Source organism: Microcaecilia unicolor, chromosome 8 (genome assembly GCF_901765095.1).
Source record: "Microcaecilia unicolor chromosome 8, aMicUni1.1, whole genome shotgun sequence".
Lineage (NCBI taxonomy): Eukaryota > Metazoa > Chordata > Amphibia > Gymnophiona > Siphonopidae > Microcaecilia > Microcaecilia unicolor.
Genome location: NC_044038.1, coordinates 212,433,295 through 212,460,386, shown reverse-complemented (window position 1 = coordinate 212,460,386; position 27,092 = coordinate 212,433,295). Strand labels below are relative to the sequence as shown.

The window sequence follows — 27,092 nt, the reverse complement described above, 5'->3', positions numbered from 1 at the left end:
CACCTAAATCTAAGCGCACTATATAGAATCCTGGGGTTTGCGGGCACACCAAGGTATCCTGTGGTATGTTTGACATATGCACACGCTACAGGCATGCTAAAAAATAAAATAAATTTTTTTTTGCAGGGGTGTGTGTCTGAGTGGGCATGTCTGCAGATTGCCATGATCTGATTAGCACGTGAGCCCTTACTGTCTACAAAATACGTGGCGGTTAGGGCTCACGCACTAAGTTTTGTTAATGGCTATGTGTTAATATCAACATTAGCACATGGCCATTAAATCGGAAAATGGAAAATCAGCCATTTTCAGGCCACGGCAAAAAGTGGCCTTAGTTCGTGGGAAAGACCTGTGTAACGACGCACTAAGGGCCACTTTTTGTTGCAGCTTTGTAAAAGGGCCCTCAAGTCTTTAAAAGAGAGAAAAAAATAATACCAAGGGCCCTATTAAAAATTAGCGTGTGCTGTGTAGATGACCATAAGACTATTATGGGCATTTACACAGCGCATGCTAAAAATGCTAACACGCCTCTAGCATGGCTTAGGGGTCCTTTTACTTAGCCACAGTAAAAAGTGACCTGCGGTAGTGTAGGTGCAGGTTTTGGGCGCACGAAGAATTATTTTTTCAGCGCGCCTGTAAAAAAAGCCTCTTTTTTTCATGAAAATGGACGTGCAGCAAAATCAAAATTGTTGCGCGTCCATTTTGGGTCTCTGACCTTACCGCCAGCCATAGATCTAGCGGTAAAGAATTTGGGCAGCAATGACCTATGCACATCAGATGCCACTTGGTGCGCATCTGCTACATGGGCCAGAAAATAAAAAATATTTTTCAGATGCGCGTAGCGGGCGTGCGCCAAAAATGAAATTACCACAACAGCCACACGGTAGTCGGGCGGTAAGTTCATTTTGGCACGCATAGGCGCTTACGCGGATTAGTAAAAGGGTCCTTAGTAAACAGGGCCCCAAGTTTTTTAAGAGAAAAAAATGGGAATTTTATGGCAGCAGAACAGAGAATTTGAGGGCGTAGGGTGTGGTTTTGACCAGATGACACTGTACGGGTGTATGTTTATATGTACGAGTACATTCCCTGCAAACAAGGCAGACTGAGTCACTTGATAAGAAATTTGGAGGCCTGGGTCAGTGAATTCAGTGCCTGCAGCACTTTCTGAACCCTGTTTTCCAAAGATGTTTTTTTTTTTCAGTAGCTACTGAATTGAAGAAACCATTTTAAAAGGAAAATGTTCCATCCATTTGCAAGCGAGCTAGTTTATTTAAAAGATCTAAGAGAAGTTGACACGGGAAGGAGGAAGGATCTGTTGCAGTTCAGCTGAAATCCGTGTAGATCAAAAAAGTAAGCCTGTTCTTATTTCCAAGAAAAGAAAAGTGATACAGCTGCAAAGAGGCTTTTTTTATGGATGTCTAAAAACGACACAGTCTGTGTGTTTGCTTGTGTGGTTTACAGGACCCATGAGTCAGCTATGACCAGCTCAAAAAGGCACATCCCAAATTATTATTTGGATTTCAAATGTAGCCTGGCTTAGTACAGATCACCAGGTTGTTACAGAGATTTGACCCCTGGCTTCATCTGCTTGGCATCTGATAAGGTGCTTTCCACGGCTATAACCCCAAAACTCACAGGATCCCATTTCTTCTGATGCCTCTGTTTCAATCTGTCCTGCAGCCTCAGCTCCTGACTTTACTGCAGTCCTCACTCCCCATTTCATGCCGGCTGAGCTACAGTAACCTATTCCATGATGCCATTGTCTGGGGTTTTTTTTTTTTTTTTTGAGGTTATGGTCATGATCCCAAATACCCATTTGTCCAGTCATAGATTATGCTTTACAAAAATGTGGAACTGCTCAAGCTTACTTAATTCATCAGGTGGAGGCAGCAAACAGGAAACCACGATACCCAATTAAATTGTGATGTTTGGCATCTGTCTTGCACATCGGAATGTCCAGACAGTAAACGGTATTAGACTGAAGCAACCCTTGACATGGTTGGACCTGGAGCTCCCTTATTTGACAATAACCCCTTTCAGAACTTGGGCACCAGTAGTGCTGGAACAACTGAGGATCAGTCCTTCTCCTCCCCCCGCCCCACAACCTACTAGCCACCAGGAAAAAACATTTGATGACAAGGGGAAGATCAGGAGGTGGGGGTGGAAGGGTTCATGTGGGAGATTCCAGTTGGTGGGGTTCCTGTTTACTTGGTTCTTGTTGTGGAGACCCACATTAGGGAATTCTTTTTTTTTTGAGGGGGAGGGGAATCCATGAGCACTTGTTGTCCTCACCAACTACAATACCGCCCCTTTAAAAGATAGTGGGCCTGACTTTGGTCCCTCTGTCTTTGTGTTGCTGTGGCCAGGAGCATGCGATGTTTCTGGCTGCATAAACGCAAACTTCAATTTACCGCACGCCACTCACCTGACCAGTATTTTGCTATTTATTTTCAAAATATTATTTCTTGTTTTTCTTTTTGGGAATCTATATATAATTCTCTTTCTTAGATCCCAGGGATATGTAGTCATGTAAAATGGACAACACTATTTCTTGCTCTAAGTTTCGTTATTTCTAATCTGAAACAATGGCTAAAGAAAGCCAATAAATTTCTTTTGGTTTTCGTGTTTTAGGCTGTGCTAAATGGATTAGAATGCCGCAGTACCTTTTGCTTGAATTGCGCTCATTGCTCTTAGTATATTCGCAGATACTGGCCGAGTGGAAAGCTAGTATGAAACAAATGGCAACTTGGGAGCTGTCGAGTAAGCCTCTCACTGGGGGGGAATCCAATTGGAAGGGGACGGTACAGGGATCTATCAACCAGGAACACAAAAAGGTCAGCACGCACATTCCTGAATCTCCACTATCCCAGCTGCAAAGGACTAAAATATAAATCAACATATGCATCCAGCTTCTCCTACATAAGCACGCAACTATGGAATGCACTACCAAAAGCCACAAAAACAATACACGACATAACTAAATTCCGAAAAATACTAAAAACCAACCTGTTCAAAAAGGCATACCACAATGATCCATCCTAAATACCAGACAACGAAACTTATACCAGAACTGGACAAAACCAAACCCTCTATACTTGATTGCTTAATTTCCTCTGTCAATAATGACCTTTAACGCAATACCACTTTATTTCTCATTCCGGAAATGAACTCTCTATACCTGACTGCTTAAAATACTCTGTCACTTATGAACTTTAGTGCAATACCACTCTGTATTTCTTATTCCGGTAATGGCGATCGCCATTACGGCATAACGTAAGCCACATTGAGCCTGCAAAGAAGTGGGAAAATGTGGGATACAAATGCATCAAATAAATAAATAAATAGATAAATTTCTGGAAATCTGCACAGGTCTTCCTGGACAGACAGGAGAGTATTAATTCTTCTGGGAAGGGCATGGAGTAATAGCAGGGAGTTGGGGGGAGGGGGGTCGCTTAGGGGAGCAAAAGAAAAATGAGAGTGGTACACGTAGAGATACCGTTGTAATGATTGTAAACGAGCATGCTATTATAGGTACTGTGACCCCATGATGTGTATGTCAACTGTACAGTTAATTACTTTTCAAAATGTTTTGTTATAATTATGTTGTGAACCATTCTTTAATAAAGACATTTCCCCAAAAACGAATGTCGCAGTACAGCTACTGCCGTGTTGGCATGCATTACAGCCGTCCCACCACAGGAGCCATTGGTAGTACCAACCCCAGCGCATTGCATTTCTGGCACAACCAGAAATATTTTTTTATTTTTTTTCTGGATGGCGCTTGCAGCGCCGCACACTGCCTGGTTGCCGCTGGGTTAGTGTGGGAGTACTTACTGCAGCTTAGTAAAATGGGCCCTTAGTGTGCATCAAAGCACAGAAACAAAATGAAATGAACCCCCCGCCCCCCCAACACATTTTCCCCCATACACACCCCTATTGGATTCTCTTTCCTCTTTGCGCTTTAAATTGTAGCACTAGGAAAGTTGCATTTTCTTGTCAAACATTTTCAATTATTATTATTTAGGTTTCTGCATTTAGGAAAAAAAGCATTTACTGGAAGATTATGTTGGAAATGCCTAATGAAAGAAATCCTCAGCAGCTCAGAGAAACCTTATGACCTCTTAAGGTTAGCAAGTTTACTGGGCTATGGAAATCAAGTAGTGAAAGTGCTGAAAAGACTTCCTCATTGGAGAGTTAATCATTTCCAGCTACTGGTGCCCTGCAAAGCAAGGTTACATGAAGTAAAAGAGCAGGAAACCCCACACTGTATAGATTATCTCTTTGTGTGCTAGAAATAGATAAGCATATTTTATTAGAGGTGCAACAAGTTCTCAGTTGAAGGATTCTGGCTTCTCTAAATTCCAGCTTTAATTCAAGGCTATTCCTCTGGTTGGAGATTTTCTCCCCTTTTAGAATAAGTGGTGTGGCATTGCTGTTCCTTGCTGTAGTGAAATCTTGGACGCATGGCTTTTTTTTATTGTTTAATTTTTCAGGAAAGCAGGAATTTACAATAAGAAGACAGGTTTTTTTTATATATATGTGCTATTTTTGGGGAGGGGTGGGGTTCAGTTTGAATGAATTTGTGTAGGCAAATAAAATATTCATGGTTACATACAGCTCCTTTTACAAAGTCGCGCTTGCGATGCCAGCGTGGCTAATGCTACAAAGCCCATGAATTGAATGGGCTTTGTCGCATTTGCCACACTGGTAGGCCATTATACTAAGCCACATAAGCGCCTACGCACGCCCAACGTGCATCAGTTCGGAGTTACTGCCCAGCTACTGCGTGGCCCGGGCAGTAATTTTGACTTTTACACGTCTCTGCTATGCACAGCGGAAAATAATTTTTATTTTTCCGGTGCGCGGCAGAAACCGGGCAGTAATCATCATTCTACGTGCATAGATCAGTACTGCCTAGTTAACGCGTGAGACCTTACCGCTAAGTCAATGGGTGGCGGTAAGGTCTCAGGCCCAAAATAGACGTACACCAATTTTTATTTTGCGCACATCCATTTTTGACCCCCCCAAATAAATGAAAGTGAACCACAATTAATATAAAATATGTGGAGGAGCAGACTGTGGGTGTTTCCCCCGGATTTTATATTGCATGACTTAAACTGTGTGCACAAATCTGGTCATAATCTGGATTAGTGCATGCAATTTAATCAGTTAACAAACCAATAAGTGCTGATAATTGCTAATTAACGGGCAATTGACACTAATTGGCATAAATTAGAATTTACATGCACAACTGTCAAAGCATATTTTGCAACTACTACTACTTATCACTTCTATAGCGCTACAAGGCATACGCAGCGCTGTACACCATACACAAAGAGACAGTCCCTGCTCAAAGAGCTCACAATCTAAATAACACAGGTAAACAGACAGACTAAGAGGTAAGGGAATTAAAGAGATGGGGTACAGGGTAAGTTAGTAGCGGTTAGGAGTCAAAAGCAGTGTCAAAGAGGTGGGCTTTTAGCCTGGACTTGAAAACGGCAGACGTGCAGGCTCTGGAAGTCGATTCCAGGCGTGAGGTGCAGCGAGATAAAAGGAACAAAGTCTGGAATTAGCAGTAGAGGAGAAGGGGACAGACAAGAGAGATTTATCTACAGAGCGGAGTATCCAAGAGGGGGCGTAGGGAGAGACAAGAGTGGAGAGGTACTGGGGAGTGGCAGAGTGAATGCACTTATAGATCAGTAAGAGAAGTTTAAATTGAATGCGAAAACGGATAGGGAGCCAGTGAAGTGATTTGAGGAGAGGGCTAATGTGAGCATAGCGACTTTGGCGGAAAATGAGTTGCGCAGCAGAGTTTTGGACTGATTGAAGAGGAGAGAGATGGCTAAGAGGGAGGCCAGTGAGAAGCAGGTTGCAGTAATCTAGGCGAGAGGTAATAAGAGTATGGATAAGGGTTCTGGTAGAGTGATATGTATAAATTCTAAATTGCATAGTTGAAAAGGGGGCAAGGCCTTGGGCGTGGAATGGGTAGGTCATGGGCTTTTCTAAAATCTATGCATGTTGTCCACGTCTAATTTAGGAGTCAGCATTTACATCATGTTTTACTTAGCATAACTGCCCGCGACTAAATTTAGTCGTGTGGATGGGAATTCAACATATTCTATAAACCACACGCAAATTTAGGCGTAATCTATAAAGTACGCCAACTCCAGGCTCCGCTCATTCTGCCTCGCCTCACCCTATGCTTGGAATAAACTTCCTGAGCCCTTACGCCAAGCCCCCTCCCTACCCATCTTCAAATCCTTGCTCAAAGCCCACCTCTTCAATGTTGCTTTCGGCACCTAACCTTTATACCTTTCAGGAAATCTAGACTGCCCCTATTTGACTGACTGTACATTTGTCCTTTAGATTGTAAGCTCCTTTGAGCAGGGACTGTCCTTCTATGTTAAATTGTACAGCGCTGCATAACCCTAGTAGCGCTTTAGAAATGTCAAGTAGTAGTAGTAGTAGTACTTTATAGGATACACCTAGGCGAATTGTTTTTCGGTGACGATATTTTAGGCGTGATATAATACAATCTAGTCCTTTGCGTTATACGTCCCAAATCCACATATGAAATATAGCCATTTTTGAAAAAGCAAAATGTTTATCTTTTTTTTTTTTCAAAAATACTGTACGTAACATCTGTTTGTGATCTCTGTGTTTATCTTTTTAGACCATTTTCGGACCCCCCCCCCAAAAAAAAAAACAAAACAAACATACAAGTCAAAAATGTAGAAAACCAAGCCACTGGGATGTAGGAGGAGGCAGCATTTTTAGTGGACTGGTCACACAGTCATCCCAGGAGAGCAGTAGGGCATCCTAGGGGGCACTGCTGTGGACTTTATACAAAGGTTCTCAGGTACACATCTTACCGTTGCTCCCTTATATTGTATGGAGAGCCCTCCAAAACCCACTGCTCCCAACTGTTCACCACTACAATAGCCCTTATGGGTGAAGGGGTCATCTAAATGTGGTTACAGTAGGGTTTCGGGGGACTGACTCTTTCTACCACAAGTGTAACAGGTAGAGGGAGATATAGGCCTGAGTTTTCTTCTCAACACTGCACTATACTGATCATTATTCTACTCCAGGGACCTGCTTGCTGTTCTAATAGACCTGGCCATGACATCTAAAGCTGTCATAGAGGCTGTTAAGAACTATTTTTATTCACATTTTTTTTAAAGAGTCAGTGACCACTGAGAGACTAAGGGGGGGGGGGGGGGTCATCCCTAATTCCATCCAGTAGTCATCTGGTCATTTAGGGCACCTTTTTGTGCCTTATTCATTCTAAAAACAAACAGGTCTAGACTAGAGAATGACACAGGGACAAAGTTTGTCCCCTTCCCTGCCCTATCCCTGTGGGTTTTCTCTCCGTTCCCGCTGGCCCTGTCTCTGTCCCCGCCCCATCCCTGCAGGTCCTGTCCCCATCCCATCCCCATGGGCTCTGTCCTCATCTGCAGAAGCCTCGAGCAATTATGATTTTATATTTAAATCTTTTTATTAAAGTATAAAAAGGAACAATATGCTGTGCAACTATTGTGTATAAATTACAAATAGAAAACAATAATAACAGCGAGAAGCTATAATAACCCTCCTCCTCACCACCCTCTACTCTTCCAACCCAACAATAGCTGATTCTACTACCCCAAGGAATCCTAATCTACCCTGTTAAAATGTTGAGTGGTACAAAAGTGCAAAGACAGTGGGAGAACGACCAAGGATACCAAAGACAGGAAGATGTTCCTTAATAAAAGAGTTTATTTGGAGGATGAAGACTCGACACAACAACACAATGACCTTCTGCGTGGATATTTTGCAGCGCACGCAGAAGGTCATCGCGATTCATGTGCCTACGCTTTCAACAGTCTTTTTAAAGATTGATATACTACTTTGAAGACTGTCTTCAACATTGACCAGCAACACTTTGCACAAGAGACTCCTGATGCAGGCCTAATGGCCGAAACACGACGTTGTGTCGAGTCTTCACCCTCCAAATAAACTCTTTTATTAAGGAACATCTTCCTGTCTTTGGTATCATTGGTCGTTCTCCCACTGTCTTTGCACTGTTATATTTACCGTGGAGCATTTTGAGTTCTCCGCCTGCGAGTGGTACAAAATGCAACCCGTTCTGTATGCCCTAGAGGGGAGAAATATGCCTTATGAAGCACTATGATTTTTTAATCTGTGGATAAATAAGAAGTCATCAACAATCTCAGGATTCAATCTAGCTCTCCTGTCTTTCACAGTCCTTCCTGCAATAGAAGATGTCTTCCTAGAAGATGTGCTGGTAGCAGGAATGTACAGGATCCCCCATGCAAATTTTGCTAGTTGTGGCCAGCATGTTTGCTTGTTTTTCCCCAAAAATTCAAAATATTATTGTCTGCATCACTCAAACATAAATAACAGTCCAGTTCATTAACAAAGTAGAAAATGACAGGGACAAAGTTTGTCCCCGTCCCCGTGGGCTCTGTCCCCCTCCCCACCTTGTCTCCATGAGATCTGTCCTTGCAAGCTCTGTCCCCGTCCCCATCCCCGCAGTTACTGCGGGCCCCCGTCTCCGTGTCATTCTCTAGTCTAGACCACAACATTGAAGTTTTCCCCCTAGATGTTTTCGTTTTCTTCCATTATAGCTGTGAAACGGCCAAGTGTTAGGTACGCCCTAATCCCACCTCTGCAACCCCCCGACATGCCCCCTTGTGATCTGAACGCACTACAGATGAAATGCATGGATAAACGTCTGCAAAACTGGTTTTGAAAATACCGATTTGGATGTTTTTAGAAGAAATCTGTCCAAATGGTGCTCTATGACACTTTTTGGCTGTTTTTCTCTTTAGAAAATGAGCCTCATAATAACCAAATGAATTAATCAAGTATAAACTAAAAACGTGCTATTAAGTACTGTGTAAATTATGAGAACGCGAAAATGAATTATGTGATAAAAAATACATATCAATACAATTAGGTGTATGTGAAACTGGAAGAGGCACAACAGAATCAGTAAGGAGATAAGGGCATATTTCATAGGGGAGAATGGAGGACAAAATACTGCCAGGCCCTTTTACTAACCTGAGGCAAAAAAAGTGGCCTGTGGTAGTGTGGGTGTGTGTTTTTGGTGCAAGCTGGGCTATTTTTTACCGCAGCTGGGGATTTTTAAAAAATCTACAAAATTGATTTTATGCTTTCAGGCTGCATTGATTGTAATCCATTTGATAGAGGCTGTCATTTTAAATTAAATTCAATGTCCCAGTCTGTATGAAGTAACAGCAGCTCCCACCCATTAGAGCATGGGAACTTTAAACAGAAAATACACAATAACCTGAACAACCTCCACTTGCCCCAGATCAATATTATCTGTAATCAAAGAGTGCACACCCCAACCCTGCTATTTATTTATTTTAGATTTTGCTCACACCTTTGTTAGTAGTAGCTCAAGGTGAGTTACATTCAGGATATTTCTCTGTCCCAGGAGGGCTCACAATCTAAGTTTGTACCTGAGGCAATGGAGAGTTAAGTGACTTGCCCAAAATCACAAGGAGCAGTATCAGGATTTGAACCAGGTCACCTCTGAATTGCAAGATCGGTGCTCTAACCACTAGGCCACTCCTCCACCCTGGAAAAGTGCCAATGCACGAGTCTGAACTTCAATCCAAGCTGGCAGATACTCAACAAGTGCTTCTTGAACGTTCCTGAACCTGACACACTGACAGACCTTTTATATGACCCTGATGGACTTGGTCTCCTGAAAGAGTAATGTATGGGTGGAGGTAAGGGAGTTCAGGTGTTCTCCTCTCCACTCCTGCATTTTGCACCACTGTTTCATTCTGCAACTGTTTTTCTGTGGGCACTCATAATACTTATTTTCTAATAACACTATTGCCCATAGGCAGTTCTATACACTGGTGATAAGAATTCAGAGACAACGTATCCTTACTCAGAAGAGCTTACAATATTAGGAGCCTTTTATTAAAATTTGTTAAAATGTGGGCTTTACTATTGCACATATATACAGATTATTAAAAATTGCTCCCAAAACATTTATGACAGTTTTACCTAATTTAGCCCAGAAGGATTTAATAAGAGCGTGGATGTGAAGTCTGGATAATGATCTCGTGGAGGGGCATAATCGAACGCAAACGCCTATCTCCATGGGTGTTTATCTCCGAGAACGGGTCTGTGAAGGGGCGGCCCGAACCGTATTTTCGAAAAAATGGACGTTTTTGAGCTGGGCATTTGTTTTTTTTTAGCGATAATGGAAACTAAAAACGCCCAGCTCAAAAACGTCCTAATCCGAGCCATTTGGTCGTGGGAGGGGCCAGGATTCGTAATACACTGGCCCCCCTGATATGCTAGGACACCAACTGGGCACCCTAGGTCAGTGCGGTGGACTTCAGAAAAAGCTCCCACATCCATAGCTCCCTTACCACGGGTGCTGAGCTCTCAACCCCCCTCCCCCAAAACCCACTACCCACAAATGTACAACACTACCATAGCTCTTAGGGGTGAAGGGGGCACCTACATGTGGGTACAGTGGGTTTTGGAGCCCTCCCATTTACCAGCACAAGTGTTACAGGTGGGGGGGATGGACCTAGGGCCACCTAGCTGAAGTGCACTGCGGTACCCACTAAAAGTGCTCCAGGGACCTGCATACACGCAGGCCTCTAGGACTTGTTGCTGCTGTATAACATTGGCACACCAGTTGACATCTGAAGACTAATCTTTCCGAAAACGTCCTTTATTGCAATAACCGCGTTTACTCACAGTTAACTGCAGATCAGAGGTTGTGCCCCACTGGCAACGAGTCTCCCTGGTACTGAGATGAGCAGTAGGTCAGAGCTGGCAGAATGCTGTACAATGCCCTCTTTCAGCCACATTCAAGGTAATAACCAAGTTCTCTAACGTGGCTAACACAGGAAAGGGAACTAAAACTGGCTTACAAAAATGGCCACTACCGCATGGACTACAACAGGAAACACAACAGGGCACACTCTGACCCAGTAGGCAGGGGGAAAAGCACCATGGGAGAAGAGCCTACCAACTACCAACATCGTGAGACTGTAACACAAGCTAATGAAATCACGGAGCCCAATACCCTACACCCACCACAATGCAATGCTGATGTGACCCTGTACTGCACCCGAGAGCCACATCTGACCCAGGGAAAGGCTGTAACAGGATCAAACACATTCTGCTGTCATGGAGGTGGGTACGGCATTTGAGGCTGGCATACAGGCTGGAAAAAAGTTTTTAAAGTGGGTTTTTTTTTGGTGGGAGGGGGTTAGTGACCACTGGGGGAGTTCGGGGAGGTCATCCCCGATTCCCTCTAGTGGTCATCTGGGCAGTTGGGGCACTTTTTTGGGACTTGTTCATGAGAAAAAAGGGTCCAAAAAAAGTGACCCAAAATCGCGGTCAAAACGCCTTTTTTTTTCGATTACCAGCTAAAGATGCCCATCTCAGCTGATAACCACGCCCCAGTCCCGCCTCCACCACGCCCCCATCAACTTTATTCGTTTCCGCGACGGAGTGCAGTTGGAAAAGTCCAAAATCGCCTTTCAATTATACCGATTTGGGCGCCTTTGCGAGAAAAACACCCATCTCCCGATTTGGGTCGAAATATAGGCATTTTTCTTTTTCGATTATAAGCTGGATAGTAACATAGTAGATGACGGCAGAGAAAGACCTGTATGGTCCATCTAGTCTGCCCAACAAGATAAACTCAGATGTGCTACTTTATATGTAAACCTGACCTTGATTTATAGCTGTCATTTTTAGGGCACAGACCGTAGAAGTCCGCCCAGCACTAGCCCCGCCTCCCAACCAATAGCCCCACCTCCCAACCACTGGTGCTGCCACCCAATCTCTGCTAAGCTTCTGAGGATCCATTCCTCATATCACTTTATTTTATGTTTTATGTTGTTTTTCTTAAATATGTATGCTTGATTGTATTCCACCATGAACAGTGGAATATTTTTTTTTAATAAATAAAATATATAAGAACATCAGATGGGTCATACTGGGTCAGAGTGATGATCCATCAAATCCAGCCTCTTTTCTTCAATACTGGCCAATCCAGGCAGGTCACAAGTACCCAGCAGGATCAATTCATTGTTGCTCACACTCAGTGGTAAACTTCGGTTTTCCCATGGCTAATAATCAGTGCATTTTTTCTGGTGAAAAAGGTGCCGGTACTCAAATGCCAGGCCACCCTTCAGGGGTGGGGTAATCACTGAGAGATCCACTCCACAATAGCCGGGCCCCCTGCAACCAGTCACAGAATCTATGACAAAACAGAATTGGTGTGTAGAGCCTGAGCTCTTTCATTAAAACTTGGGGACCACGGGTGAATTTTAGCAGACAATGGAAAAGGTGCCGGTACTCAGTACCCTCTCAAAAAAAAGCCCTGCTAATAATGTAAATTGAGAAACACAGTAACATGGTAGATGATGGGACATAAAGAGCACACTGCACAGTGAAGTGACTAGGGTGGTACCTGCTCCTTCATGGAGGTTGCTCCCCTCTGTGGCTTTGATTAGGATTGTATTGGCAGCTGCATGCAGGTTGCACCTTTCTACCCCCACCCCGTTTACTAGGTGGCTGCCGTGTGCTAATGCTGACAGACCATTTACTTTGAATGGAGTATTGGGTAGCTGCTAGGGTGGCTTAGTAAAGGGGGGGTATGTCTTTGTTTAGGGTTGTACTTGCCATTCCTTGCAGTATTATGGATTTTTCCTCCAGGAACTTGTCTAAACCTTTTTTTAAGGCCAGGGGATGGGATGAGGATGGGATATACCACCTTTCTGTGGTTACACTCTAAGCAGTTTACATATTATATATGGCTACTTATTTTGTACCTGGAGCAATGAAGGGTTAAGTGACTTGCCCAAAGGGACAGGGAGCAGTGGTAGGAATTGAACTCAGTTCCCCAGATTTTCAAATTACTGCGCTAACCACTAGGCTACTCCTCTACACCATTACGTTGAATGCCTCTTCTGCCAACAAATTGCATTTTTGTTGATTAGTGTTAAATTCGCCACTTATTAGCTTCATTGAGTGTCCCCTAGTTTTAATACTACATAAGTGTATATGCTGTCTGTAAATCTTGTTTGTACTCTTGTGATTAGCACATTGTATCTTCTTCTTCCGCTGAGAGGGTTGGAAGAAAGACATATATTTAAGCAGTGGGCATTGTTTCACATTTTTACCACAGGTCATGGCTCCCTCTGGAACCCAGCAACAACATAAGATGCCACACAATGTCAATGCTGCTTTCTGAAAGTTTTTTTTCCATCTAGAAACCAGCACTCATGCATCCATGTCCAGCTGATAAGGCAGTGCAATCATGTCATCAGCAGGTCTTCAACCCTCCTAGGACAGTAGGCTCTGTTCCATCCCCAGCCTCTGCTTCCCTGAGAAGCAGAAACTAGGTTTAGACATGTAACCCTGCTTTTCTGCAGGCTAAGTGCTTGTTATGCTTTTAATTGCTTCAAAGCGGCTCCTCATAAATACAGATTTGTATTTTGCAATAGTTCAGCGAGTCACATAAACCAGCACACATGTTCAGTCATAGAAGTAAGAGGTGACACATGTAGCTAAAAGCATGTTACTCCCTTGGGACTCATACAGAAGTAGTAAGCATAAACGCCTTTTCTTATGAACATGCTTGTAAATCGAGCATTATAGCAGGAAGGGCCAGGGCTTATCACTAGAGGCAAAGATTAAAAAAAAAGACAACTCCAGGGAAGAATGATCCTGCAATGCTTACCACTTTACCATGAGCAGGTTCTGGGGAATTTCAGTAGGATAAATTCTAGGAGCAGGCCTGGCCTTCAAATGAGGTCTGAATCTGATCTGCCCAACTTGATTCTGCCAGTGAAGGTTTTACAGATGAGCCAGTGTGTCGGCTTGGGATGTTAAAAGCTTATGGGCAATAAAAATTGAATAACAAACAAAACAGCGAAGATGACTAAAAGAAAATGGACGACGCTCCAGATAAAAATCCAATGTTTATTGATCTACTACTACTTAACATTTTTAGAGCGCTACTAGGGTTACGCAGCGCTGTAGAGTTTAACAAAGAAGGACAGACCCTGCTCAAAAGAGCTTACAATCTAAAGGACGAAATGTCAAGTTGGGGAAGTCTAGATTTCCTGCGTAGAGGTATTAACAACTATATGACAAATACAAGGATCAATCTTTCTGATCGCAAAAGACTCCTGATGCAGGCCCTCTAGGTCGAAACACAGCTGTGTCGAGTCTTGTTCATCGATCAATAAACATTGCATTTTTATTTGGAGCGTCGTCCATTTTCTTTTAGTCATCTTCGCTGTTTTGTTATTTATATTTTTGCGAAGACTTGCTTCTTCTGTTTTTACATCGTATCATCAATAAAAATTGAAAGCATGTGGCAGGAAAGGTGGTGCTTATTATAGCACTGGCTTCCTTCTGGAATGGTTTAGGACAGCCTAATGGTTAAGGCTGAGAATCAGAGGAGCCTAGTTCAAATCCCTCTGTGGCTCCTTGTGATCTTGGGCAAGTCAATTAGGGGCCCTTTTACAACGGCACGCTGAAAAATGGCCTGTGGTAGTGTAGATACGTGCTTTGGGTGTGCGCAGAATCATTTTTCAGCGCACCCATAAAAAAATGCCTCTTTAACATTTTTGCTGAAAATGGACGTGCGGCAAAATGAAAATTGCCGCGCGTCCATTTTGGGTCTGAGACCTTACCGCCAGCTATTGACCTAGTGGTAAAATCTCATACGGTAACCGAGCAGTAATGATCTTGGCACGTGTCCAATACGCACGTCCAAAAATAACATTTATTTTTTCGGAAAATTGTATCGGATGCGAGCCAAACGTGAAATTACCGCAAGAGCCACATGGCAGCCGGGAAGCAACTCCATTTTGGCACGTGTAGACACTTAAGTGGCTTAGTAAAAGGGCCCCTTAATCATCTTTGCCTCATGCATCTTTGCTTTCCAGTGACAGAAAATTGGATTGGAGGAGTGGCCTAGTGGTTAGAGCACCGGTCTTGCAATCCAGAGGTGGCTGGTTCATATCCCACTCACATCTCATTTTGCCTTTACCGTTTATTACAGATCTTTCTTGTCATCTGCAAAAGGCAAATCTGCCACTGAGGTATTTGGTGGAAATAAAAAAAAAAAATAATAAGCAAGCGTGAATAGCAACTGCCATATATAGGCTACTTAATATAATGTAATGAAACAACTACAAGTCCACCCACGTTGAGGCAAAAGGTGTGGAGGAGCAGCAGCCTAGTGGTTAGAGCATGGGTCCTGACACCCAGAGGTGGCCAGTTCAAATCTCACTGCTGCCCCTTGTGATCTTGGGCAAGTCACTTAACCCTCCATTGCCTCAGGTAAACATAGGGGACCTTTTACTAAGCCACATAGGTGCCTACACCAGTGGCAGACTCATGCAGTGGATACAGGCACAGGATAATCTTGTGGGCACAAATTAGAAAGATAAGTGCTCTTGTTGTACTGAAGCACATTCAGTTTACTATTTAGCTTGAAGCTTAGAACTCAGCCAGAGACTGAGTTAGTGTAAATTGCACCAGCAATGTATGTTTCACCACTTGTATAGTGTCGTGGTTTAGACTCCATCTTTGAAGGTTTTTTTTACTTGCCGATGATGAAGAGAGGATCTATTTGATCCGGTTTAGCTCTACAGATAATTTATATCCATGAGCTCTTTGAGGCCGTTTTTCCTTCTATGAACTACACAGTTCTGATAGCTTCTTGTCTATTTATACCACTTTGTGATACATAGTTTCATGGACCTATTCTAGCGATTTGTTGTTCCCACTTCCCCTTATTATCTATTTAGTAGATTTTAGCTAATTAACACACATCAAACAGTGACTTGCAGTAGACAATATAATCTGCTGTTTAAAAACTTCCAGGTTTGAACTGTGTGAGCCCAACTGTACTTATCAAAAAGCGCAGATATCCCTCAGCAACTCTGGCTGGCTTCTGAGATACACCTGAAAATCTTTGAACAAGTTTCCTTTGACAGAATCAACCAGCAGGGAAACATATCAGCAGTGCCTCCTCTCTCTTTAGCACCCTCATGTGTCCAGACTGACTAATATGCCAGAGATGGTGTCTCTCATTATGTGGATAGGTGATTTTGGCCTTTTCCTTCCTTCCTCCTCTTTTTTGCTTCCATTTCCCTGCCTACTTATTTATTTGTTTTAAGATTGTATTTATATTCCCTTCCTTCCTTCCTCTCTCTCTCTGTTCCTTCTACCAGTGGCGTAGCCAAAGGTGGGCTTGGGTGGGCCCAGGCCCACCCACTTTGGGCTCAGGCCCACCCAGTACCAGCATAGCTATAATGTGGCTGGCAGGGATCCCCAAGCCCCACCAGCCGAAAACTCCCAACAACTGTCCCTTCTGCATACCTTGTAAATAGTAGATCTTCGCCTGCAGTGAGCAGTGACTGATGCATACTACTCACACCAGCCCCATAGCCTTTGCTCTGATGTATTCTTGCCTAGGCGGAAACAGGATGGAGCCATCACCTGCAGTGTGTATTAGTTGCTGCCCGTTGCCGGTGAAAATCTGCTATTTAAAAGGTATGCGAGAGAGGGAGGATATTTGAGAGAACATATGGAATGCAGGTGAGAGGAGAGACCACATCATCTGTGGGATGAGGTGGGGTTCTTCTGCCCACCCATCTTGGGCCCAGGCCCACCCAAAATTGGGTGTCTGGCTACGCCCCTGCCTTCCACCCTCTCAATTCTCATTGTAATTATTTCATTAGTTCATTGTAAGCCGCTTTGGGCCTGCTAAAATGCGGCAAAAGGCGGGGTATAAATGACCTAAATAAATAAATATATAAATAAAAGAAAAAGAAGATATTTGCCTAAAAATTAAAAAACCTGGCTATATCTGAAAAAGTTCAAAAAAAGGACAAGTATGGTAACCCTAAGGAGGTTCAGCCTTCTCGTGGTATCTAGTAAAAGTAGAGTAAGGGGTCTAATGTTAAACTCTGGTTGCTCTAATCTGAAGCAGTTTAATGGTTAGTGCAGTAGCCTAAGAACCAGGAAAACTGGGGCTCTGTTACCATAGCAGTTCCTTGTGAACCGCTTCGATTGTAACTACAGACAGGAGGTATATCAAAAACCCATCCCCTTTTACCTAAGGAAGGGGGGGGGGGGCTTAGCTCAATAATAAGGTAATAATAAATTAATAAATCAATTTGTGCTGCTGCTGCTTTCACGTATGAACCTTTCTTTCTGCTCACCTTTTGCACAGGTGCAGGAGCATCTCCCTTTCTGCTCGGCTCCAGTCAAACTTACTAAGAGACGGAGTCGCGAGCCACGGCTGCCCTCTAGCGCCACTCAGCCTCTAGACGTTCTTCTTCTCGGCCTTAAAGGGCTCTTAAAGTCGGGGAGGTGTTCCCAGCGTGCCCTTTAACTGGGGCGAACCATTTTTGGATCCTGTTTAGGGGCGAAGCGCTTGTTGTCACCTTACATCCCCCCTCCCCACCCTATGAACAAAGCGAGTTGCCCTATCCGACCCTCAGTGAATCTAATTCAGGCGCTCCCCCCGCCTGATCATGCGGTTCGGCAGTGCACCCCCGCGCTGCGGCGGACAGTCGTCCAGTCCCACAATGGCGGCCACCATGAAGAAGGCGGTGAGTGAGGGTAGTAGCCAGCGGTCTTTTCTTTTCTGCCGTTTGGGAGACAGGGAGAGTTAGCAGGCCGGGTCCTAGGTATTTTACCGGTCCGGGGAGTCTCCTACTCCTGCTACACGGGCTTCCTGTGTAGTGATCACGGGGAAACCAGGATCGGATGCTTTTGCCGGTGACAGGGCAGAGATGCAAGTTGCCCAGTTCCAAGCTGGAGACTTTTTGACCAGCTCGGGTTCTGAACGTACATCCAAAGGCAGTGTGGGATTTGTAGTGCTTGTAGTGCGTGATCCTGCCCATTTAAATCTGCTGCATCCCACAAGGCACTAGAAGGGGTGGTCAGACTGTTCCAAAATCTACAGCCTGCAAGTGGCTAACTTGGCATCTCGGGTGGGGGTGGGAGGGGTTGCACAGTTGATAGTGACAGGAGATTCTAAACTCCATGTCTTCCCCCCTCCCCTCTGCTTGAAATAACCACCCTTATGGGGCTCCTTTTAACTGAGTTCGATTCCCACTGCAGCTCCTTGTGACTCTGGGCAAGTCACTTAACCCTCCATTGCCCCTGGTACAAAATAAGTACCTGAATACATGTAAACCGCTTTGAATGTAGTTGCAAAAACCTCAGAAAGGCGGTATATCAAGTCCCATTTCTCTTTCCCTCTTAAGCAGGACTAGTATTTTGGAACTGGTTGCCTGGATATCTGAGATTGGGGGAGTGTGGAGCAGTTTAGGAAAGGCCTGAAAACACCTTTTTTTTTTGGTTAAGATGTGGAGCTGAGCCTGTTCCTTTTAGTGATGGTGGACTGATGTACTATTGTTTTATTATTATGTACATTTTACTTAGGGTTACCATATTTGTGGAGACAAAAAAAAAAGAGGACAGAAACAAATAAAATGCCATCCAGCCGTGCGCCCGTTGTTTCTCACCTTGAAAGCCATATTCTATCAACAGTAAAATGCTGGTAAAAGTGGCAGAAATGTATTTTCTTCTGTAGTCTAAATACAAAATTAGAAAAGATGTACATTTCCAAAAAAGCAAACATCCATGAGCAGCATGTCCCCATTTCCTTTCCCTCCCATCCATGAGCTGCATGTCCCCCGCTCTTCTCCATCCCCTTCTATCCATGTGCTGCTTTTCCCCCTTTTCCCTTCCCCCCATGTATGGCAAAGTCTCACCAGCCATTCTCAAGAAGTTGCGGCTGCGCGGAGGTCAGTAGCAGCAGGCAGGAAAGAGTGGGATTCTTTCCTGCCCAAACAGACCACCAGGTGCACTATGGTAGGTTTGGGTGGGGGAAGGGGGAGAAGTGTAGCCCACCAGCCACAAACCCTATTTATTGAATATATGACCATGTGCTAATGTTAAAAAAAAAAGTTAACTCAGGAACTTTTACTGCCTGCTGTTTAGGAATAGTTAAGGGCAGGACTTTTGTTTGAGGGGATACTGAATATGGCACCTTTTCCGTTGTCTGCTAAAATTAACCCATGGTCCCCAAGTTTTAATGAAAGAGCTCAGGCTCTACACACCAATTCTTGCCATAGATTCTGTGACTGGTTACAGGGGAGCCTGGCCATTGTGGGGTGGGTCCCTCAGTGATCACCCCACCCCTGAAGGGGTGGCCTGACATTTTGAGTACCGGCACCTTTTTCTGTAGATGAACAGCACTGGCTAAGGGTGTCAGTGTTATGGATGTGCTAAAATCAGCACGCTAACTTAGCACATCCATGACAATTTTCTGCCCCGCCTTTAGCTTGCATAAATGACAGAACACAACGCTTTAGTGCTTTCTCCATTAGGCCATTTTGCTGTGTTAGGCGTGCATTAGTGCCTAACACAGCTTAGTAAAAGGGCCCCTTTGAAAATTATGTTCATAAATCGGCCTCTGAAAATTTTCTAGAGCTGAGTGCCTAAATTTATGCTAAAACTACTAAACTTGGTAAATGGCAACAAGGGAGGATTTAGGGTGGAGAAATTGGTTATGAGCTTAGCTCAAATCTAGGCAAATGAATTTGGCAGTCCTAAATTTATAAACATAATTTTAAGCTCCTAAATTAAGATGAATTTTTAGCTGAAAACATAAGCTTCTGACTGAAAATAGTGCACAAATTTAGGTATAAATTTAATTTAGGAGCTGAACTTTTTTTGAATATCGACCCGACAGTAGATTTTGATACCTCTAAAATGGCCTGGAAATTAAAGGAAAAAAAATTATATTTTGTGAGCTTTCAAGTTTCGTTTATACCCTTGAAGAAAGGACCAGCCTAGTTTCAAAATTCATGACCGTTTTTTGCTTGGCGATTTCAAAATATTGCAACCTGCAAAGTCCCCTAATTTCTATAGAGGACACTGATAGTCTAGAAATTTTACCTAAAATCAGCACTTCATATATTTGGCAAAGATGCAGGGAGTACTTCTAGTTTTATTTACATCCTTATACAATGAAACTTGGACAGTAGCAAGTGTTTTTATTACTTTAGAAGTATTTGAAATAGGACAGTAGGGAAGGGATTTAGCTTGCACCTTTTTTCACTTGTAACTCAAGGTGAGTAATAATATGTATAGAAACATAGAAACATGACGGCAGATAAAGGCCATATGACCCATCCAGTCTGCCCCTCCTCTGTAACCCCTAATTCTTCCTGTTCCTAAGTGATCCCACATGCTTATCCCTTGCCTTTTTAAATTCTGGAACAGTCCTTGACTCCACCACCTCCACCGGGATGCCATTCCACGCTCCCACCACCCTTTCTGTGAAATAATACTTAGGTTACTCCTAAGCCTGTTCCCTCTTAACTTAGTCATATGCCCCCCTCATTCCAGAGCTCTCCTTCATTTGAAAAAGGTTCTCTTCCTGTACATAAATGCCCTTGAGATATTTAAACGTTTCTATCATGTCTCCTCGCTCCCTCCTGTCTTCCATGTTGAGGTTCATAAGCCTGTCCCTATAATTTTTGCATTCAAGACCGCTTACTAATTTCATAGCCGCCCTCTGGACCGACTCCATCCTGTTTATATCTTTCTGTAGGTGCGGTCTCCAGAACTGCACGCAGTACTCCAAATGAGGCCTCATCAGAGACTTATACAACGGCACTATCACCTCCTTTATAAGAATGTTACCTGAACCCCGCCAATAAGAGAGGTGGCTTTACTATATAGTATCCTAGTTTGTTGTTAAGCAACAATAATAAAGTCACACTACCATATTCCCTTATTAAAACTGCAGACTAGCTTAGCAGATATAACATTGTTTGAAGTTTTGAAAACCAGCGCATAAAGGCAGACTGTGATGTCAGCAGCCATGCATCGGCCTATCCCATTATGATGGTTTGTGAGTTCAGCTTTAACTATTCTCTGTGTGATTTCTCAGTGTGAAGATGGGCGACGAGGAGGATGAGGTAGAATTGGCAAACTCCTGTAAAGTCAAGCTGTTTGTATACGTATATGCTGTGGATTGTCTGGAATTTAAGTAACAAATAGTAACAGAAAGAATTGCAAGTCGATAGTACCTTTCTGGAAGAATTCTTCAACCTGTAAAACTGTTTCCCCACATGATTGAGGCTATGTACTTTTTTCTTCTTTATCCAGGCTGCAGAAGATGTCAATGTTACTTTTGAAGATCAACAGAAGATTAATAAATTTGCTAGGAATACAAGCAGAATAACGGAGCTGAAGGAAGAAATAGAAGATAAAAAGGTATACCTGGCAGGATTTGAATTTTATAATGAGCAGGTTGATTTTCAGAACAGTGTTAATGTAATTTCCTTTTTCTTTATTCATCTTATTGCATAAATTACGACATCAAGGAGGTAACGGAGTAAATGTCCTGAAGAGAAAAAAAACATCAAAAGACATATAGGATAAAACTATCTGTCACGAAACGCCTAGCCACCCGCCCGGGGTTACCCTGCGACCACTTAGAGGGTCTATCCCCAGCTCAGCTCAGGTCCGCCTACACCCTGCCGTTCATGCTCTACTCTAGCACCTGCCTCCCACTGACTGTGTCACAACAGCCTCTTGGCGTGTCTCCCACTCTGAAGTTATCCCCAGTGATTTCTATGTTACTGGAGCCCCACTCCCTGTGGTCCTACAGTTCCCAGAAAGCACTCGCAGACCAAACACACAAACCACCAGGATTCTTTATCAGCCCAGACAGGCAGAATGAACAAATGTGTTTATTTTATTCTCACACTGGAACAATGCAAACAATAACAGGTAACTGAAATATGGATCAATTCTAACACTAGCTATACATTTTGCTTACTTTCTGAAAAGTATCTTGGAAGATCAGGATATATAACTGTTTGTTTATTGAGCCTCAGCAAAGAGATCCTGCTCTCTTTTTTTTTTTTTTTCCTGACTAGGGCTGAAGCAACAGCCAGCATCTGCTGGGGTAATTTCAAAACTCCGGGCGAGACCTTTTTATATCATTGGTTTGTTACAGCTAGTGCAAGCAGGGCCCCCTTATTTAGCTCATAGGGTGCAAAACTTACTAAGTCTTGTTGTACTTCCACTGTAATTAGCCTGCTTGAAATTTAACTTTAGCATAGACCTCCAAACAAGCACTGCTTTGTTTTTTAATTTGTTTTTATTAAAATTTGTTAATGATAACTCATCAGAACATTTTCAGTGAGCAGATATGCAAAAGTACTGTGAATATGTGTAGCATGGTAAAACTACTTCTCCCAGTTGCAGAATTAATTAATGTGTTCAAACCTCCCCTTCCTCTCACACTTGCCTTCCAGCATTTAGACATTTGATATTTCATTTCATTAAACGTATTCACCTAGTGGTTATGGTGGTGGACTTTGGTCCTGGGGAACTGAGTTCAATTCCCACTTCAGGCACAGGCAGCTCCTTGTGACTCTGGGCAAGTCACTTAACCCTCCATTGCCCCATGTAAGCCGCATTGAGCCTGCCACGAGTGGGAAAGCGCGGGGTACAAATGTAACAAAAATAAAATAGATACTATTGGAGATTCTACATGGAATGTTGCTACTATTGGAGATTCTACATGGAATGTTGCTATTCCACTAGCAATATTCCATGTAGAAGCCTGCGCGGCCACATTGGTGATCTGCAAGGGCCAACTTCTACATGGAATGTTGCTAGTGGAATAGCAACATTCCATGTAGAATCTCAAATAGTAGCAACAGTGGAGGAGTGGCCTAGTGGTTAGGGAGGTGGACTTTGGTCCTGGGGAACTGAGGAACTGAGTTTGATTCCCACTTCAGGCACAGGCAGCTCCTTGTGACTCTGGGCAAGTCACTTAACCCTCCATTGCCCCATGTAAGCCACATTGAGCCTGCCATGAGTGGGAAAGTGCGGGGTACAAATGTAACAAAAATAAACAAATAAATCACCCAGTGGTGAACAACCATATACCATAACAGAAATAAAACAATAATTCATACATATTATACCCTAAATGGATATTTTTGTTATTCACCATTCCATGCAAACAGATGATCTGAGAGCCGGCCATAAGTACTATCATTTATAAACTCAAAAATGGTTAAAATAACATGTACTTGAAAGCGAAAGTAATTCATTCCTATACCAGACTGCACTTGCTAACCAATTAAAATAGAAAATAGACACTTCTAAGGGCTGTACAGATGTAGACCCAGTCCTTGGAGCACACATCTCAGCCCCTCACTCATGATACAACAGAGAAGGCCCTCCTAAAGCTGGCAGGAGGTGAACATTTTGTGGCTTAATGATTTGCCCAGTGGTGTTTTTATACTTCAAATTGTACTGGCCAATGCCAAGCATCCTTTCCCCCCATTTGTTAAATACTAGTATGCTGACCCTGTGTGTGTGGTTTTTTTTTTCAGGACGTTTTATTTGGAAAACTTTTTTATGGGCATCAGTGTTTTAAAAGACAAATGTCCATGTAAACTTGAGTTTAGTGTTTACAGAGTGTTGTCTAGGAAATAAGCCAAAACAACATTTTAAAGAACAATGAAAGGTGTCATGAGAGTTAAGTTATTATTATTATTAACATTTGTCTAGCGCTACCAGACGCACACAGCGCTGAACACCTGACACAGAGAGACAGTCCCTGCTCGATAGAGCTTACAATCTAAAAATAGAGACAGACAAGACAATTAAGGGCGAGGAAAGAACTGGGTGAGAAGGAACAAGGATAGGTGAATTGAGTAGTGGTTAGGAACCAAAAGCACTCTTTGCATATACAGTTTTCTTGGTCAAAAGGTTATTACTTCTATATTATTTTAGAAATTGGCATTTTGTAGATTAATTCACTGCCCAGCTGACCTAAATAACATGAAGTACATTAATTGCTTTGGATTTCTGATACATGCTGAGAAAGTTAAACTGTCTGGTGACTAAAATCCTTTGATGCTTTCTACACAGCAAGAAAGAATGTGTGTCAAACTGTTCTCATATTTCTTATTGTGCCTGGACAGGGTTTCATACATATATTTATTTATTTATCAATGTATTTATACCCCACATCCCCACAAACATGCAGGCTCAATGTGACTTACAAAACCAGAGAGAGAGAGATCTCTGGGTGATATCAGATACAAATTAGAATTGAAGAGCAAAAGTGCAAGAAAGAAAAGACACTTTACATAGAACATTTCAAAACAATGGGTCCAACCAGAATCCACGTTTGCATGCTTGCAGGGGTTATGGTCCTACATAGGTCCTGTAGAAAATGTTTTTGCAAACAGATGCGTTTTTAGTGCCTTGCAAAAGAGAAGGTAGTCACTCAGACTGGTTATGGCTCTGGGAAGTGCATTCCAGTTGTGCGCACTGATGAAGGGAAAGCTGGACGCCTGAATAGAGCCATGCTTACATCCTTTCCAGCTTGGGTAATGCAAGGTGAGGTATAATCGAGATGTTGGGTCAGCATTTCTGGCAGGCAGGTCAATCATGTTCAGCATGTAACTTGGTACATTCCCGTTGATGATTTTGTGTACCATAGTGCAAACCTTGAATACAATTCGCTCCTTGATTGGAAGCCAGTGAAGTTTAGCAAGAAGAGGCTTTGCGCTATCGAACCGGGCTTTATTGAAGAAAAGTGTTGCCACTGTATTTTGGGCAGTCTGTAATTACCTCAAAACAAAGTTTTTACACCCTGCTAACATACCATTGCAGTAGTCTGTATGACAAAGCACTAATGATTGTATCATATTTCTAAAGAGATGCCTCTCGAAGAGGTGGCTTACCCGTTTCAGCTTCCACATCATGATGAACATCTTCGTTTGCGCCATTGCCTGACTTTCAAATGTTAAAAAACGGTCAAAGATAACACCCAAAATCTTCAATTGATCAGAGATAGGAAGGATGAGATTGTTAACAACAATAGAAGTTGGATGAATTATTTTGCGCTGGGAAGACAGTACAAGGCAGTGTGTTTTTTCTGTATTAAGCTTTAGTTGAAAAGCGTTTGCCCAAGAGCCCATAACATGCAGGACGTGTTTGATGGACTTAATATTCGTGCTTTTGTCATTTTACAGAAACAGCTTCAAAACCTGGAAGATGCATGCGATGACATCATGATGCTAGATGATGAAACACCAAAAATACCCTATCAGATTGGAGACGTTTTTATTTGCCATTCCCAGGAGGAGACGCTGGATATGTTGGAGGCTGCAAAGGTATACAGCCAATTTCCATTGTGTAAAATGCCAGAGATGTAATTTTCAGTCCCTAGAGCAGTGGTTCTCAACCCAGTCCTTGGATTGCAAGACCGGTGCTCTAATCACTAGGCCACTCCTCCTCCATTAGTATATGGCATCCAAAGTTAGGTAACGGGATGATCAGCGCTAAGGTAGTATTCTTCAAAGAGCACTCTGAGCGGAACGACCTTTACCGAGTACTAGCTTAGCGTGCATTTTGCGCCTCACTTTGGACATGAGCATTTACACCTGCCAAAATCTTGACCACGGGAGGGGTGGGGGGTAGGGAATTTCTTTTTGGGAGGGGGTAGGGGGAGCTCTGCCTGATGGTGAGCTGGGGGGAGGAAAGGAGGGAAATTTTTGGAGGGCTTTAAAGAAAAATCCCAACAGCAAACATCTGTCAAATTAGCCCTGGTTTTTCAGTTTCATGGCCTGGCAGTGAATATCCAGGGCTAATTTACTCAGCTATGGTCAGCGTTAAAAAAACAATAATAATGCTGACTTCCACTGGCTGAATATTGGCCAGAAAATAAATAATGATGTTGTGAATGGAAATCTGTTTTCTCGTGAATAAAATAAAATACTACAAATAATGCAATATCCAGCAAAAATAGTTGAATAAAAATATTACATATAGAAATATATTATTCATTAGTGAACAGTGCTCAGAAAATAAATAAGTCTAAATAAATAAGAGGCACCTTCTTGCTCTCTTCTAGGCAACTTGTTACAAAACATGCTTTCTCCATATTTCAACTGGAATCCTTTTCTGCTTTCTTCTAGAAAAATTTACGAGAAAAGGTGGAAGCATTAGAATCCAGAGTGGAATCGATCAGCCAAGTGTTATCTGAACTCAAAGTTCAGCTGTATGCAAAGTTTGGGAATAACATTAATCTTGAAGCAGATGAGAGCTAAACATTTTTGAAAACATTTTAAAATCATTATTTGCTAATTATACTTGACCTACATCAATTGTCACAGCTCTCAATCAAACAATAATGTCAATACAAATGCACTGTTTTACTCATTTCAAGAGTTCCTGTGCTGTACTTATTTTAAGGGAAACATGGTTCATTTTTACACCTTTACAGTTTATTTATTACAGAAGTACCATTGCTCTGGGGAGTGGTACAGTATTGCTTATTGTTTGAAAAATAGTAATAACTCTGTAAGCTTTCTTGACTTATTACATTGTATTTGTTTCAAAGTCAAATGCACTTTGAAATGACATGAAATTCAGATGTAGGTTTTATAATTTTGCTGACAGAGATTTCATTAAAAGCTTGTTTTCTTGAGAGCTTGATCTTCTTTCCAGATAACTCTGATGAATGTTTATATTGGCCAGTGTCTAACTTTTATGCCCTAATCTGATGCCCTTATTTTATGTCTGCAGGGTTTCTGCCAGCCACACCTGTGTTACTGCTACTGGGTCAGACCAATGGTCCATCTAGCCCAGTATCCTGTTTTCCAAACAGTGGCCAAGCCAGGTCACAAGTACCTGGCAGAAACCAAAATCGTGGCTACACGCCATACTACAAATCCCAGGGCAAGCAGTTGCTTCCTATGTCAATAGCAGACTATAGACTTTTCCTCCAGGAATTTGTCCAAACCTTTTTTAAAACCCAGATATGCTAACCACTGTTACCACATCCTCCAGCAAAGAGTTCCAGAGCTTAACTATCTGTTGAGTGAAAAAATATTTCCTCCTGTTTTGTTTTAAAAGTATTTCCATGTAACTTCCTCAAGTGTCCTCTAGTCTTTGTACTTTTGGAACCAGTAAAAAATTGATTTACTTCTACC

The 27,092-nt window shown here is 42.7% G+C and overlaps 2 protein-coding genes across 2 annotated transcripts in view; one reads left to right on the top strand and one right to left on the bottom strand.

Moving 5' to 3' along the window:
• Window positions 1-17,323, bottom strand: part of LOC115476453 (1,25-dihydroxyvitamin D(3) 24-hydroxylase, mitochondrial) — a 56,866-nt gene extending 39,543 nt beyond the window's left edge. Inside the window, exon 1 of the mRNA XM_030212838.1 lies at window positions 17,259-17,323. The gene's annotated coding sequence lies outside the window, so the exon portion shown is untranslated. The remainder of the gene's footprint in view (window positions 1-17,258) is intronic.
• Window positions 17,324-17,544: 221 nt separating this feature from the next.
• Window positions 17,545-26,587, top strand: PFDN4 (prefoldin subunit 4). Its single transcript, XM_030212839.1, has 4 exons — window positions 17,545-17,651; window positions 21,229-21,336; window positions 25,131-25,271; window positions 26,076-26,587. The coding sequence occupies exons 1-4, from the start codon at window positions 17,574-17,576 to the stop codon at window positions 26,205-26,207; spliced, it is 459 nt and encodes a 152-aa protein (XP_030068699.1). The 5' UTR covers window positions 17,545-17,573; the 3' UTR covers window positions 26,208-26,587.
• Window positions 26,588-27,092: the final 505 nt, after the last annotated feature.